This window comes from Pelophylax lessonae, assembly GCF_965119305.1.
Source record: "Pelophylax lessonae genome assembly, chromosome: 4".
Taxonomy (NCBI): Eukaryota; Metazoa; Chordata; class Amphibia; order Anura; family Ranidae; genus Pelophylax; species Pelophylax lessonae.
Window position 1 is genome coordinate 548578762 of NC_138771.1, and position 13636 is coordinate 548592397.

The 13636-nt window shown below is 52.9% G+C and overlaps 2 protein-coding genes across 2 annotated transcripts in view; one reads left to right on the forward strand and one right to left on the reverse strand.

The window, feature by feature from the left end:
• The window catches only part of LMAN2L (lectin, mannose binding 2 like), a 47371-nt gene extending 35721 nt beyond the window's left edge, over positions 1-11650 (reverse strand). The window contains exon 1 of the mRNA XM_082252787.1: positions 11379-11650. Within this exon, the coding sequence (XP_082108913.1) occupies positions 11379-11532 (154 nt within the window). The 5' untranslated portion in view covers positions 11533-11650. The remainder of the gene's footprint in view (positions 1-11378) is intronic.
• A 335-nt stretch (positions 11651-11985) lies between these two features.
• The window catches only part of ANKRD39 (ankyrin repeat domain 39), a 38446-nt gene continuing 36795 nt past the window's right edge, over positions 11986-13636 (forward strand). The window contains exon 1 of the mRNA XM_082254553.1: positions 11986-12239. Within this exon, the coding sequence (XP_082110679.1) occupies positions 12131-12239 (109 nt within the window). The 5' untranslated portion in view covers positions 11986-12130. The remainder of the gene's footprint in view (positions 12240-13636) is intronic.

Sequence of the window (13636 nt, forward strand, 5' to 3'; positions counted from 1 at the left end):
CGGGCGCCAACTCCTGACAGTACCCCTCTCCACCGGGGTGGGAGGGCTGTCGACCAATACGGACGCAGTGACTCCTGGTCTTCGGCGTTTCAGCGAGACGTTTAACTCGCAGGGTCAGTCCCCGTCCAGTGGAACTATGTCGCGGCCGACCCAGCGCGGAGCTATGGCCTGCACGCGCTCGCAGGCTGAACTGGGGTGACCACTGGATCTCAACATCCAGCCCGTCGCCCAGTTCAGCTTTCTTGCTTGAAGATCTCACAGGAACACTGGAGAAAAAAGCTGTCTAAAAAAAAAAAAATCTTTCTAAGAAAAAAATCCTGCCAGGACCGAAGATCCCAGCAAGGTATCTAGGTCCTTACTCCTAACTAGACAGAAAAAAAACTGATTTGCTGTAGCAGAGAGAGAGAGAGGATATACCCTCGGGGACTGTGGCCAGAGTATTTTCTTTCCTGTCTAGTCCTACTCCTGTGGAGGGCAGCATAACCCGAGGGTGTTGAATCACTGAGGACTACGTCTGTCAATGAGCGACAGAGAAAAGTACATTGGTTTATGAGCTAGAGACTGCCGTGCCTGAGTTGATCTCTTAGGTGTAGGGGATATGTTCTCCAAATTAGCTGGAAAATTAACTACTTGTTTAGAGCTTTGATACTTGCTATCAAGAGCCAAATACTTGCTCTTGATACCGTCTCCTGTACCATGTCTGCGGTCTCTGACCCTCTCCTGTAGTGTCTCTGCGGTCTCTGACCCTCTCCTGTAGTGTCTCTGCGGTCTCTGACCCTCTCCTGTAGTGTCTCTGCGGTCTCTGACCCTCTCCTGTAGTGTCTCTGCGGTCTCTGACCCTCTCCTGTAGTGTCTCTGCGGTCTCTGACCCTCTCCTGTAGTGTCTCTGCGGTCTCTGACCCTCTCCTGTAGTGTCTCTGCGGTCTCTGACCCTCTCCTATAGTGTCTCTGCGGTCTCTGACCCTCTCCTATAGTGTCTCTGCGGTCTCTGACCCTCTCCTATAGTGTCTCTGCGGTCTCTGACCCTCTCCTATAGTGTCTCTGCGGTCTCTGACCCTCTCCTATAGTGTCTCTGCGGTCTCTGACCCTCTCCTATAGTGTCTCTGCGGTCTCTGACCCTCTCCTATAGTGTCTCTGCGGTCTCTGACCCTCTCCTGTAGTGTCCCTGCGGTCTCTGACCCTCTCCTGTAGTTTGTCTGTGGCCTCTGACCCTCTCCTATAGCGTGTCTGTGGTCTCTGACCCTCTCTTGTAGTGTGTCTGTGGTCTCTGACCCTCTCCTGTAGTTTGTTTGTGGCCTCTGACCCTCTCTTGTAGTGTCCTGTTTGTTTTAAGAACAGATAAAATAACCATGGGCGTTAATCGTGATGCATCGCGGAATCAAATCGTATCGAATCGTGACCCTAATAATCGCCCTACCGCAGATACACTTTAATGCTCCCCCTATTCCATTTCGCACTCCTTCGCAGAACTGCAGCCTCCAGGAAAATGTTAACATCCATCCCCTCCAGGAGTAACAGATACCTACATTCCCTGCCATGCGATGTGGTTTCAGCTACCGGCCCTGTGTCATTACTGCATCCTGTAGGCACTTCGGGACCAACAGATGAAACCAAAGCGTGTGGCTGGAGATGCAGCCATCTTTCAGTCACTCTTTCAGGTGTCCGGTGTAAAGATTTTGCCTGAGGCTATATCCCAGCATCCCTAGGAAAAGAGGGAGAACAGAGCAGTTTTCAAGCACCCGGATCCCTGCATTGGGTTGAGAGGACTGTGAAACTATCATCCACAGAGCAGCGGGGACCGGGAGGGTGTAGGGTGTTACTTCACCTTTTCATTTTTTATAAAAAGTGAACACTTTAAAAAGGTGAGCTCCAGGAATTATCTGTATTACATAATTACATCGGTCCAGCTTGGAACAATGTCATACTTCCCCAACTTTTTGAGACTGGAACGAGGAACACACTGAGGTGAAAACACATCGGAGGAAGATGCGTAAAGTTTTGTGGAGTGCGGAACAGAGCCGGGGCCCAGGATGCTGGTGAAGGAGTACTGGATCTGTATGCCGCCATCAGTGGACTAGAGTGTCTTTCCCTGGGAAATTGATTATTTGAAGTCACTATCGAACATGGGAGTTCTGCTGGGATTGAGGAGACCGGATGAGCCTGTGATGGTATATCTGAATGCTCTCATAATATCAGCCGGATTGTAAGAGGCAGCGTGGTTGGTGGTTTGCTGGTGTTACTCATCTGCCTAATCAGCTGATCCCTGCTAAAGGACTATTGGACTAATTTGCCTGTAGCGCTGCATCTTTTATTTTAAAACGAGGGACACCTATTAGCAAACGTATGTAGGCATAGGACACCCCCCCTGCCATGCATCCTTAACCACTTTCCAACCACAAGCAGTACATGTACTGCAGCAAGTCGGCTCTATTGCGCGAAACGACGTACCTGTACGTCGTTTCCTGCAATAGCCAGTGGGGGCGCGCGTTGATTGGCCAGAAGAGGAGCCAATCAGCGGGTCTGGTGGACGCAATGTCTGCTGGTCACCCGCGATCTCTCCCCATTGAGGCAGAAGGTCAGTCTGCAGATGTAAACAAAGCAGACCGACCGTTCCGTCAGAGATGAACACCCCGATCTTGTGTTCCTCCTATTTAGGAACACAAATATCTATGTTCATCTAGCGAGACCTTCCCCCACACAGTTAGAAAGCACCCCCAAGGGACACACTTAACCCTTTGATCGCCCTGGTGTTAACCTCTTCCCTGTCAGTGTCATTAGTAAACTAACAGTGCATATTTTAGCACTCATTACAGTAGTGTCATTGGTCCCCTCAAAGCATCAGTTAGGGGTCCGATCTGTCTGCCTCAATGTTGCAGCTCAGAAAAAAAAAAAAAAAAAAAAAAAAAAAAAAGGCCATAAATCTATCTTCTAGTTTGGTTTGCACAAAAGTTATTGCATCTACAATCAATATACACTTATGGGGATTTTTATTTTACCAAAAATATGTGGCAGAATATATATTGGCCTAAAATAAGTGTTTTTTTTTTTTATTGCCTGTGTTTTATAGCAGAAAGTTAAAAAAATATATTTTTTTTTTTCAAAATTGTCGCTCCTTTTTTGTTTATAGCGCAAAAAAATAAAAACCTCACAGGTGATCAAATACCATCCAAAAAAAACGTAATTTTTGTAAAATCTTACCTGTAAAATAACTTTCTCTGAGTCCTCCGACAGTCGCCGCCTCTTCATATTCGTCACTAATGGGGTTATTGACCTTATCTCCGTAGGAGTAGCTAGGCAACAGAATATATTAATATTAATATCAAAGCTCTTAACATATCCCACCCCAGGGGGTGGTCCCCTCAGTCAATACCTCCCTGCTTCCTGCATACCAACTCAGTTTCAGTAGAATAGCAGTAGAGTACATAAACAAACCCCAAAAGAGGGGCGGGGGCGGCGACTGTCGGAGGACTCAGAGAAAGGAATTTTACAGGTAAGATTTTACAAAAATTCAGTTTTCTCTTACGTCCTCCGACAGTCGCCGCCTCTTCATATTCGTCACTAATGGGGACGTCCCATAGCAGTGTAGACATGAGGGGTGGGAAAAAAAGCAGCCGCGCCTAAAGCAACGCAGTACCCACATCAGAGAAAGGAACCTTACCAAAGTAAGAGAACCAACTGGGCAACAGGAAAAAACGTGCTCAACGGGAGCAACAACCCAGGAAAAAACAAGTAACCCAGGGGTAACAACACCCCAACAGCCAAGGACCCAAACAAGGGACCCTAAGGCACTGCCGCACTAAGAACTTTGCGGCCAAAAGAAGCATCCGCCGATGCCTGAACATCCACCTTGTAAAATTTCGAGAAAGTGAACGGACGACCAAGTCGCCGCCTTACACACCTGGGCCACAGAAGCCTGATGACGATAGGCCCAAGACGTACTCAGAGACCTGGTAGAGTGCGCCTTCACAGGAAAAGGAGGAACCTTCCCCTTCAAAGCATAGGCTTGCACAATGGTCTGTCTGATCCATTTGGCGATGGTAGCAGCCGACGCCGCCATGCCCTTCCGAGGTCCCTCAGGAAGGACAAAGAGAGAATCCGACTTGCGAAAGGATTTAGTCGATGACAGGTAAACCCTGATCGCCCTAACAACATCCAAGGAATGCAAAGCCACCTCCTTCGGATGCTTAGGCTTCGCGCAGGGCGAAGGCAGAACAATATCCTCATTAAGGTGAAATGCCGAGATCCTCTTCGGAAGAAAAGACGGGTTAGGTCGCAAGACCACCTTATCCAAGTGAATCACCGAATACGGAGACTTGCAGGACAAGGCCGCCAGCTCTGACACCCTGCGAGCCGAAGTGATCGCCACTAAGAAGGCAACCTTCTTGGACAACAAAGACAACGAGATCTCCCTGATATTTTCAAAAGGAGCATGTTGCAACACGGACAGAACAAGGTTCAAATCCCATGGAGGCAAAGGCTCCCTCCTAGGAGGGACCAAATGTCGCACCCCTTGAACAAAGGTGCTAACCAAAGAGTTAGACGCCACAGGGCATTGAAAGAGAACGGCCAGCGCAGAAATCTGACCCTTAATCGTGGCCAACGCCAAACGCTGGTCCACGCCCGTTTGAAGGAAAGCCAACACTCTCAACACCGAGTATGAGTGAGGGGAATACCCCCTGGACTCACACCAGGCAAAGTAAGCCTTCCAAGTACGGTAGTAAATCTTCCCCGAAGAGTCCTTCCTAGCCTTGATCAAAGTGGGAATGACCTCGGGGGAAAGACCCCTATCCTTCAGGACCTGGCTTTCAACAGCCAGGCCGTTAAAGCCAGCGACTGTAAAGCAGGATGGAATATCGGTCCTTGAGACAGGAGATCTTCTCGAAGTGGCAGACGCCACGGAACGTCGACCGCCAGATTCACAAGGTCTGCGTACCAAGACCGGCGAGGCCAGTCTGGTGCCACCAGAATCACCGTTTTCGGTTCCGAGGCCAACCTGCAAAGGAACCTGGACAGCAGCTGAATCGGTGGAAAGGCATACATCAGGCGATACTGATGCCAGGGCGTCACTAACGCATCCGAGGCGTCTGCCCGAGGATCGCGCGTCCTTGCCACGAACCTTTCCACCTTGTTGTTTAGACGAGACGCGAACAGGTCCACATTTGGGGACCCCCACTTCGCGCACAACATCTAGAAGACATCCGGGTGAAGGGACCATTGCCCCTGGTCCAGGGTCTGACGGCTCAGATAATCCGCCTGCCAGTTTTCCACCCCCGGAATGTGAACTGCCGATATCGCCGGGACGTGCGTCTCGGCCCAAGACAGAATGTCGGCTACTTCCCGAGCCGCCCGGCCACTCCTGGTGCCCCCTTGGTGGTTGATGTAGGCCACCGCTGTGGCATTGCCCGTCTGCACCCGAACTGGACGGCCCTGAAGCCTGTCCGTCCAACGCAGAAGACAGAGATTTATCGCTCGCAATTCCAGACTGTTGATCGGAAGGGAGGATTCCTCCACCGACCAAGTTCCCTGGGCGGACAGAACACCACCCCAGCCCGACAGGCTGGCATCCGTGGTGATCACCGTCCATGACAAAGGACGAAAGGACTTGCCCCCCCCCCGACACTGCCGGGGACTGGAGCCACCACAAAAGACCCCTTCGGGTGGGATGGCTCAACAACAGTCGCAGATCCAGAGATTGCGGACGCCCGTCCCATTTGGCCAGGACCTCCGCCTGAAGCTCCCGTGTGTGAAACTGGGCGAAGGGGATCGCCTCGAAAGCCGAAACCATCAACCCCAGACACCTCATACACGTCCGGAGGGACGAGCACTGATTGTCCCTGAGGGACCTGACTTCGCAGGAAGACCTTCGCCTGAACAGAGTCCAGAATCATCCCCAGGTAGGGAAGACGAACCAACGGACACAACGTCGATTTTGGAAAATTTATCGTCCAGCTGAATTCCTGCAGAGTCCGCATCGTGATGGACAGGTCGTTCACCAGGCCCTGACTGGTCGCGGACCGAATCAGGATATCGTCCAGATACCCCAGGACAGAAATGCCCTGGGCCCTCAGTAAGGCCAGAAGCGGCGCAAGCACCTTGGTGAAAACCCGCGGAGCCGAGGCGAGACCAAAGGGCAACGCCACAAATTGATAATGATCCTCCGCAATGGCAAATCGAAGGTACCTCTGGTGACCCTCGAAAATGGGAATGTGAAGGTATGCATCCTTCAAGTCGATGGAGGCCATGAATTCCCCCGGAACCAGGGCAGCCACCACCGCGCAGGGATTCCATGCGAAACATGCGAACCCGCACAAAGCGGTTCAGAGCTTTCAAGTCCAGAATCGGACGTACCTTGCCCTCCTTTCTGGGCACAGTGAACAGATTGGAATAGAACCCCCGAAATCTGTCCCGATGAGGCACCGGAACCACCACTCCCTGGGCCCGCAGGTCCCACACCGCTAGGTGCAGATCTTGCAAGCGCTCCGGAGTCAGCTGAAGGTTTGAGGGGAAAAATCTGCCCGCCGGCCGAGAGAGAAACTCGATCTTGTAACCAGATCGAACGATTTCCTGAACCCACCTGTCCCGAACGCGGTCCAGTCAGGGTTGAAGAAAACCGAGCAAACAGTCCCCCCACCCCAGAAACGGGTGAGGGCGCCCCTTCAGGCCGCATTGTTATGGGCAGCGGATCCGGACTGGCCGGACTTCTGCTTACCCGCCCACGGCTTCTTCTGGGAGCCTTGGCCTTTGAAGGGCTTGCCCTTATAGTGCGACCGAAAGGCACGAAAGGACCCCTGAGAGGGCCTAAATGAAGCATTCTTCTTACCACGAACAAACTTATTCTTGTGAGATTGGGTCAAGAGAGTGCTCTTACCCCCAGAAATACCCTTTATCAGAGTATCCAAAGATTCGCCAAAAAGTGAGATCCCGCGTAGGGCAAATTTGCCAGAGTCTTGCGAGAAGATTGGTCAACCGACCAGCATTTCAGCCATATCAGGCGACGGTTCAAGACCGCCACACTAGAAAGGCGCGCAGCCAAAGGGACTAAATCCAAGTCCGCATCACACAAATACATGACACCCTGATGAAGCTGATCCACCATAGCCAAAGTTGTCGGCGGGGCAGAGTCAGCCACCAGAGTGCGCCTGAGCACCTGCGTCCAATCCGCAATAGCCTGGGCTGCCATAATGGAAGCAAAAATAGGCTTCAGCATAGAGCCAGCAACCCTATAGGCATGACGGGCTAGAGATTCCAATCTCCTGTCCGTCGGGTCCCGGAACGCCGGGGTATCCTCAGCAAGGATCGCAGTTGATTTATTCAAAATCGCCACCGCGTGATCCACCTGAGGCGGCACACACCAACGCTCATCAGTAGCTGGTGTAAAGGGATAACGCAGTTTGAACCTACTCGGTACAGCAAAAGGCTTCTTTAAATTGCGCCATTGCTCATCAACCGAACGCTGAAATTCCGCAGAGCAAGGAAAAACCTGCGATGTTCTGCGTTTCCTCTGCGTCCCATAAGAGGACATCAAAGCAGGAGGACATGGTTCATCCTGAAAATGCAGCGTTTGCTTGATAGAAGCAACCAACTCATCCATGAGTGCAAGCTCTTCAGACGAGCCAGGGGGAGAATTATCAACCCCTTCCACTCAGCCTCCCCGTCAGACCCCACAAGGTCTAGGGATGAGTGAGACCCTGAGAAGGGCACTCCAGCCATAGCAGCCCCATCGCCCTCTGAATCAGAGGAAATAGACACCCTGGGCCGTTATGTGGATCGATCAGCCACCAGCATCTGCACCTGAGCAGCTAAGTTAGCCACAATAGTGGCCAGATCAGCCCCCTTGGGGGAAGCAGCAGCCCCTTGGCCCCCCACCAGGGCGGGAGGAAACTTGCAATCCTGAAAATCCATGCCCCAGCAAAATAATTAATAAAGGGTACTGCCCCTTTAAGATCACGGCGAGCGCTGCCCACCGCACCCACTGAACACACTGACCCCCACAGGGACAAGAAACTGGGCAAGGAATACAGGAAAAAAGGAGATATAAAACCTGGAGAGCTCACACAGGCTGCTGCACCGATCGCTGTCCCAGAGGAAAAGGAAGTGATGCAAGACTGACTGCCCCTATGAAGCCTATGCAAGGCTACACAAACATGGCCGCTCGGCTGAGGAAAACCCTGGGCAAATAGAACATGGCGCTGACATGCGGCCTGATCGATCGCCGCTCAAAATGGCGACGTTTGGCGCCAAAACGCCGTGCAGTACCGCACAGGACCTGCCACCGTGATTTTTGCCCCACAGCATGCCTAAAAACTGACTGCTTTACTATGACACCCAGCAGAGCGGGAGAGCCCCCCCTTCACAGCCCACACACAGGCAGCAAGTCCACACAGGACTGACAGGGAGCTCAGCAGCCACACAGACATGCAGGGTCACACAGTCCCAGACTGACACCCAAATAGACAGGTCCCCACATAGAGATACACTTACCAGTCCGGATGGCGTGGGGAGCCTGCACCAGCGACCAAACCGCTGCACTGAGGACAGGGAGTGTCACAAGCATGACGCAGTGGAGTTGCAGTGCGAAACCGCAATGGCGTCCAGTGAGGTAGCCACCTCACCGATGGCATCCCTGCAGGGAACAGGGATGGGTCGTTCAATGTGCCAGGGCAAAACCTAAGCTGAACGCTTGATGGCAGGCTGGGAAGCCCCTGGCCCTGAGCCCTGGGATCCAGGGTGGCCAGACTGAGACCCAGCGCCGCACGATCATCTTCATCAGAAGAACTAACCAACGCTGAAAATAAACAGCTAAGTAAAAGAAAGAGAAAAAACTTCAAATAAAATCAAAAAAGAGAAAAGTAGCTGAGACTAAGAGCCCCAGCACAGGAACAGCCTGCGTACTCCTGAGCTAGGCATTAGAAACTGAGTTGGTATGCAGGAAGTAGGGAAGTATTGACTGAGGGGACCACCCCCTGGGGGTGGGATATGTTAAAAGCTTTGATATTAATATATTCTGTTGCCTAGCTACTCCTACGGAGAAAAGGTCAATAACCCCATTAGTGACGAATATGAAGAGGCGGCGACTGTCGGAGGACGTAAGAGAAAAGCTATTTGTGGAAAAAAAAAAAAAAGGGAATCAATTTTATTTGGGTACAGCATCGCATGACGGCGCAATTGTCAGTTAAAGTAACACAGCGCCGAATCACAAAAAATGGCCTTGTCATTAAGGGAGTAAAACCTTCCGGTCCAGAAGTTGTTAAAGAAGAATTATACAAAAAATGATTAATTCTTCTTTTCGGATGTCTTTCGGTTGGAAATTCTGTAGAATAATTTGATATACTTCCCAAATTCCACAATGCTAGAAAGGGACATCCGAATCATCACTGTTGTCACTTTCCGTACCGGATGAGGAATTTTCCCACGAATCCCTATCACTCAGTTCTTTAAGCAACTCCGTTTCGCTGTCTCTGTTTTCCAGTTCGTCTAAAAGCGATTTTGCGCAAAAAGAAAGCTTTTTGGATGCCATGGTCGTTCTCAATTTTCCAGGCACAAAGAACTGGAGAAGCATAGGCAGGGCACTGGAAAAGTCACCAGGTGAAATGGCATGATACAGTATAATCCATTAGGATCTCAGCTTTGTATCATGTCATTTAGCATACTTACATTTTTTAAATTGCCGCCGGTTCCACCCCCCTGCGTCGTAACGCTCACAGGGAACGGAGCCGGAAGGCAGGTGCCGGCATCGGCCGAGCACACAGCAGGACGACGGCGGGGGGAGGACAGTAAGGAAGGTAAATTTTAAAATGTAAAACAGATTTCCATGCAAAACAACGTACCACTTTGAGCACAGAAATCCGGACATAATCAGGGAGGTTAAAAAGGGTGAGCTGGATTTCGGCTTCAATTTGTTAATGTACCCAAATCTGTCCATCTAACAACCCCCCCCCCCCCCCTCCAGACTGACAATGTTGCTGTGCCTCCCCTGTGCTCCTTCCTCTAGGGATGTTTGTTACTGGCCTGATCAAGTGAAAACAGGAGAGGAGGGGGGGGGGGAGCCTAAAAAGAAAGAACGAATGCAATGACCACATCTAAGGATTAAGAGCGCACAGCTGTAATAAGCCCCTCTCCCCCCCAGGCAGCACACAGCTGTAAGAATAGCCCCCCCCCCCCAGCACAATAGAGGAGGAAGGGGTCTATGCTGAGGACAAGGCCACCCCCTGACACACACACTGGACATTGTGATTTTATTATTGTAGGGAGGGACTGTGCCCCAGGTGGGGTATGAAGTAGCAGCTGTGGGGGGGGGGGGGGGGGAGGACTGTGCCCCAGGTGGGGTATGAAGTAGCGGGGGGGGGGGAAGGACTGTCGGGTGGGGTATGAGGTAGCGGGGGGGGACTATGCCCATGGTGTGGTATGAGGTAGCGGGGGGGGGGGGGGACTATGCCCCTGGTGGGGTATGAAGTAGCGGGGGGGGAGGACTGTGCCCCGGGTGGAGTATGAGGTAGCAGGGGGGGGGGGGGGGGACTATGCCCATGGTGGGGTATGAGGTAGCGGGGGGGGGGGGGGGGACTATGCCCCAGGTGAGATATGAAGTAGCGGGGGGGGGGGGAAGGACTGTGCCCCGGGTGGGATATGAAGTAGCGGTGGGGAAGGACTGTGCCCCAGGTGGGGTATAAAGTAGCAGGGGGGGGGACTGTGCCCCGGGTGGGGTATAAAGTAGCGGGGGGGGACAGGACTGTGCCCCGGGTGGGGTATAAAGTAGCGGGGGGGGGGGACAGGACTGTGCCCCGGGTGGGATATGAAGTAGCGGGGGGGGGGGGACTGTGCCCCAGGGGTGGGATATGAAGTAGCGGGGGGGGGGGGACTGTGCCCCAGGGGTGGGATATGAAGTAGCGGGGGGGGGGGACTGTGCCCCAGGGGTGGGATATGAAGTAGCGGCGGGGAAGGACTGTGCCCCAGGTGGGGTATGAGGTAGCGGGGGGGGGGGGGGGAGGACTGTGCCCCGGGTGGGGTATGAGGTAGCGGGGGGGGGGGGGGGGGAGGACTGTGCCCCAGGTGGTGTATGAGGTAGCGGGGGGGGGACTGTGCCCCGGGTGGGGTGTGAGGTAGCAGGGGGGAGGGGGTATGAAGTAGCGGAGGGAGGACTGTGCCCCGGGTGGGGTATGAAGTAGCAGGGGGAGGAGTGTGCCCCGGGTGGGGTATGAGGTAGCGGGGGGGGGGGGGGGGGGACACTGTGCCCCGGGTGGGATATGAGGTGGCGGGGGGCAGGGGACACTGTGCCCCGGGTGAGGTATGAAGTAGCTCCTCCATTCATTGCTGAGCACTGCCCTCACCTGCCTCCCCAGTGCCGTGTTATGTAAGTGTCCTCCCCCCATGGCCGGACTTACCTTGGTAGGGTTTGCTGAGGGAATGCTCTCTCTTCAGGTACTCCTCTGTCTGATCGCCACTCACTGAGCTCACCAGCACTATCAGCAGCCACACACAGCCCGGAACCTTCCATCTGCCCCTCCGCCGAGCACTCTGTTGCTCCATAGTCGCCATCTTACTACTCTCTAGTCAGGCGGCTGTGACACCGACCGGCCAATCAGACACCAGCGCCACGGAGCGTTGATTGGATTTCCCCAGAACTCGAGACGTCCCTACTGAGTATGCGTCAGCCAATGGCAAGAGAACTGGGCAGGACGAAGGAAATCTTGCAACGTGGTTGGTTGTTCGCGGATGTCTGGTTACCCGGGCAACCGGGAGCTATACAGTGGCAGATCGGCCTTCTCCTGGGTCCCTAGAAGAGGGCGTGTCATTCCCTGGAGTTTATAGTCTGATGGGAAGGTTATAACTAAATAACTCAGAGTCCAATGTAACTGACTGAGCCCGGGAGGAAACGAGACAGCCAATGCAATGTACTAGCTGTGTGGGTGGGATGGTTTATAGTGCAAATCACCCTGAGAGGACCTTGCTCTGCTTTGCCATCTGCTGGCGGATGTGGAGGATGACAACTGCCCTGGAAAAGTTATCTTATTGGCAGGCCTCTTCTCACAGCCAATTGGATGAGATGTTTCCCTCGCTGATTGGCCGCTTGGCACATGCTTGTTAGAGGTCCATGGCCGTTGTATGTGGAGGAGTGTGAGTGGTATTGGTCAGTATGGACGGAGCGGGAGAATGCTCCTCTCACCCTCAGGGCTGTGCCGGGTGTTGTATGGGAGCGGAGAGCGGCCTGAGGGAGACTGTGCGGGAGATGGACTTCCAGAGAGGTGAGAGGTCACACAGGGCGGGCTGAGTTCCTGGAATTCATGGAGACTGGCACAGGAAGGTTGGGTGAAAGTGGCGCTAATGCATTCTAAAAGTGACTAGAACTTGTACTTGAATCAGACGCACACTGTGACACTTGTAGAATGCCCCAAAGACACTTTCACAGGATCTGTCTGAGACAGTTTTCCTCTCCGGTTGCCAAAATTGAGTTGGTCTCACTCAGCTTCTCTTTTACACTTGGTACATTCCGTGCCACACAAAGTAGAAATGTCACGTATTACACCTGCGTGCCTGGATCTGGTGCCCCAAGAACCAAAAGTCTCAGAAATGCTTTGTGAGTTTGGTGGATTACATTAACACTAGAAAAGTGTCTCAGCAGCTTTATTCATTTCCCCCAGTGTGTCCTCACTGCATGGTGGCACTACCAGCCTGGACTGGATGGGGCTAGAGGACGCTGCAAGTCTGCACCTGGCTAGGGGGCGCTCCCCTGTCATTACCCCGGAGTCGGGTTACACTCTCATTTTCATGCTTTCACTTTACCAGTACTCAGGTTATATCTCTCCCAATGGGGCGCTGGGAGCCTGGACGGGGCTACAGGGGCGCTGGGAGCCCGGACGGGGTTAGGGGGTGCTTGGTGCCCGGACGGGGTTAGGGGGCACTGGGAGACTGGACGGTGCTACAGGGGAGCTGGGAGCCTGGACAGGGTTAGGGGGCGCTGGAAGCCTGAGGGGGTGCTTGTTGGAGACCATACTCTTCAGGAGTCGGGACATACTCTTGCTCCGCCCATGCTTAGGATATTTCCCCCCGTCGCTATCCGGGAGTCGGGCAACGATTCCCCCCCCCCCCCCTGCCAGTACCTGGGAGTCAGGTTACACTCTCATTTGCCAGTAAAGAGGGCATACAAACCTTGACTGTTCTAGGGGGTCGCTGCCAGCCTGGCCCGTTCTAGGGGGGTGCTTTTTGGAGACTTTACTCCTCAAGAGTCAGGACGTACTCTCGCTCTGCCCGTACTCCGGACATCACGCCCTGTCGGTACCCGGGAGTCAGATTGCATTCTCATTTGCCAGTAAATAGGGCATACTTTGCCGAGTAAATAGATACCCAACATTTTAATGCTTCAAAATTGCACACGCTTGTGGAATGGTGACAAACATTGGTACTTAGGCAACACTTTAAGAATCTCTACAGGTTACCAGGTTAGCGTTACAGAGTCTAGTCTAGGGCTAGAACTATTGTTCTCACTCTAGCGATCGCGGTGATACCGCACGTGTGGTTTGAACACCGTTTACATATGTGGGCCCAACTTGCGTATGCTTCTGCACGTGAGCCCGGAGGGACCGGGCGCTTTAAAAGTTTTTTTTTTTTTCTATTTATTTTACCTTTTTTATTTTTACACTGT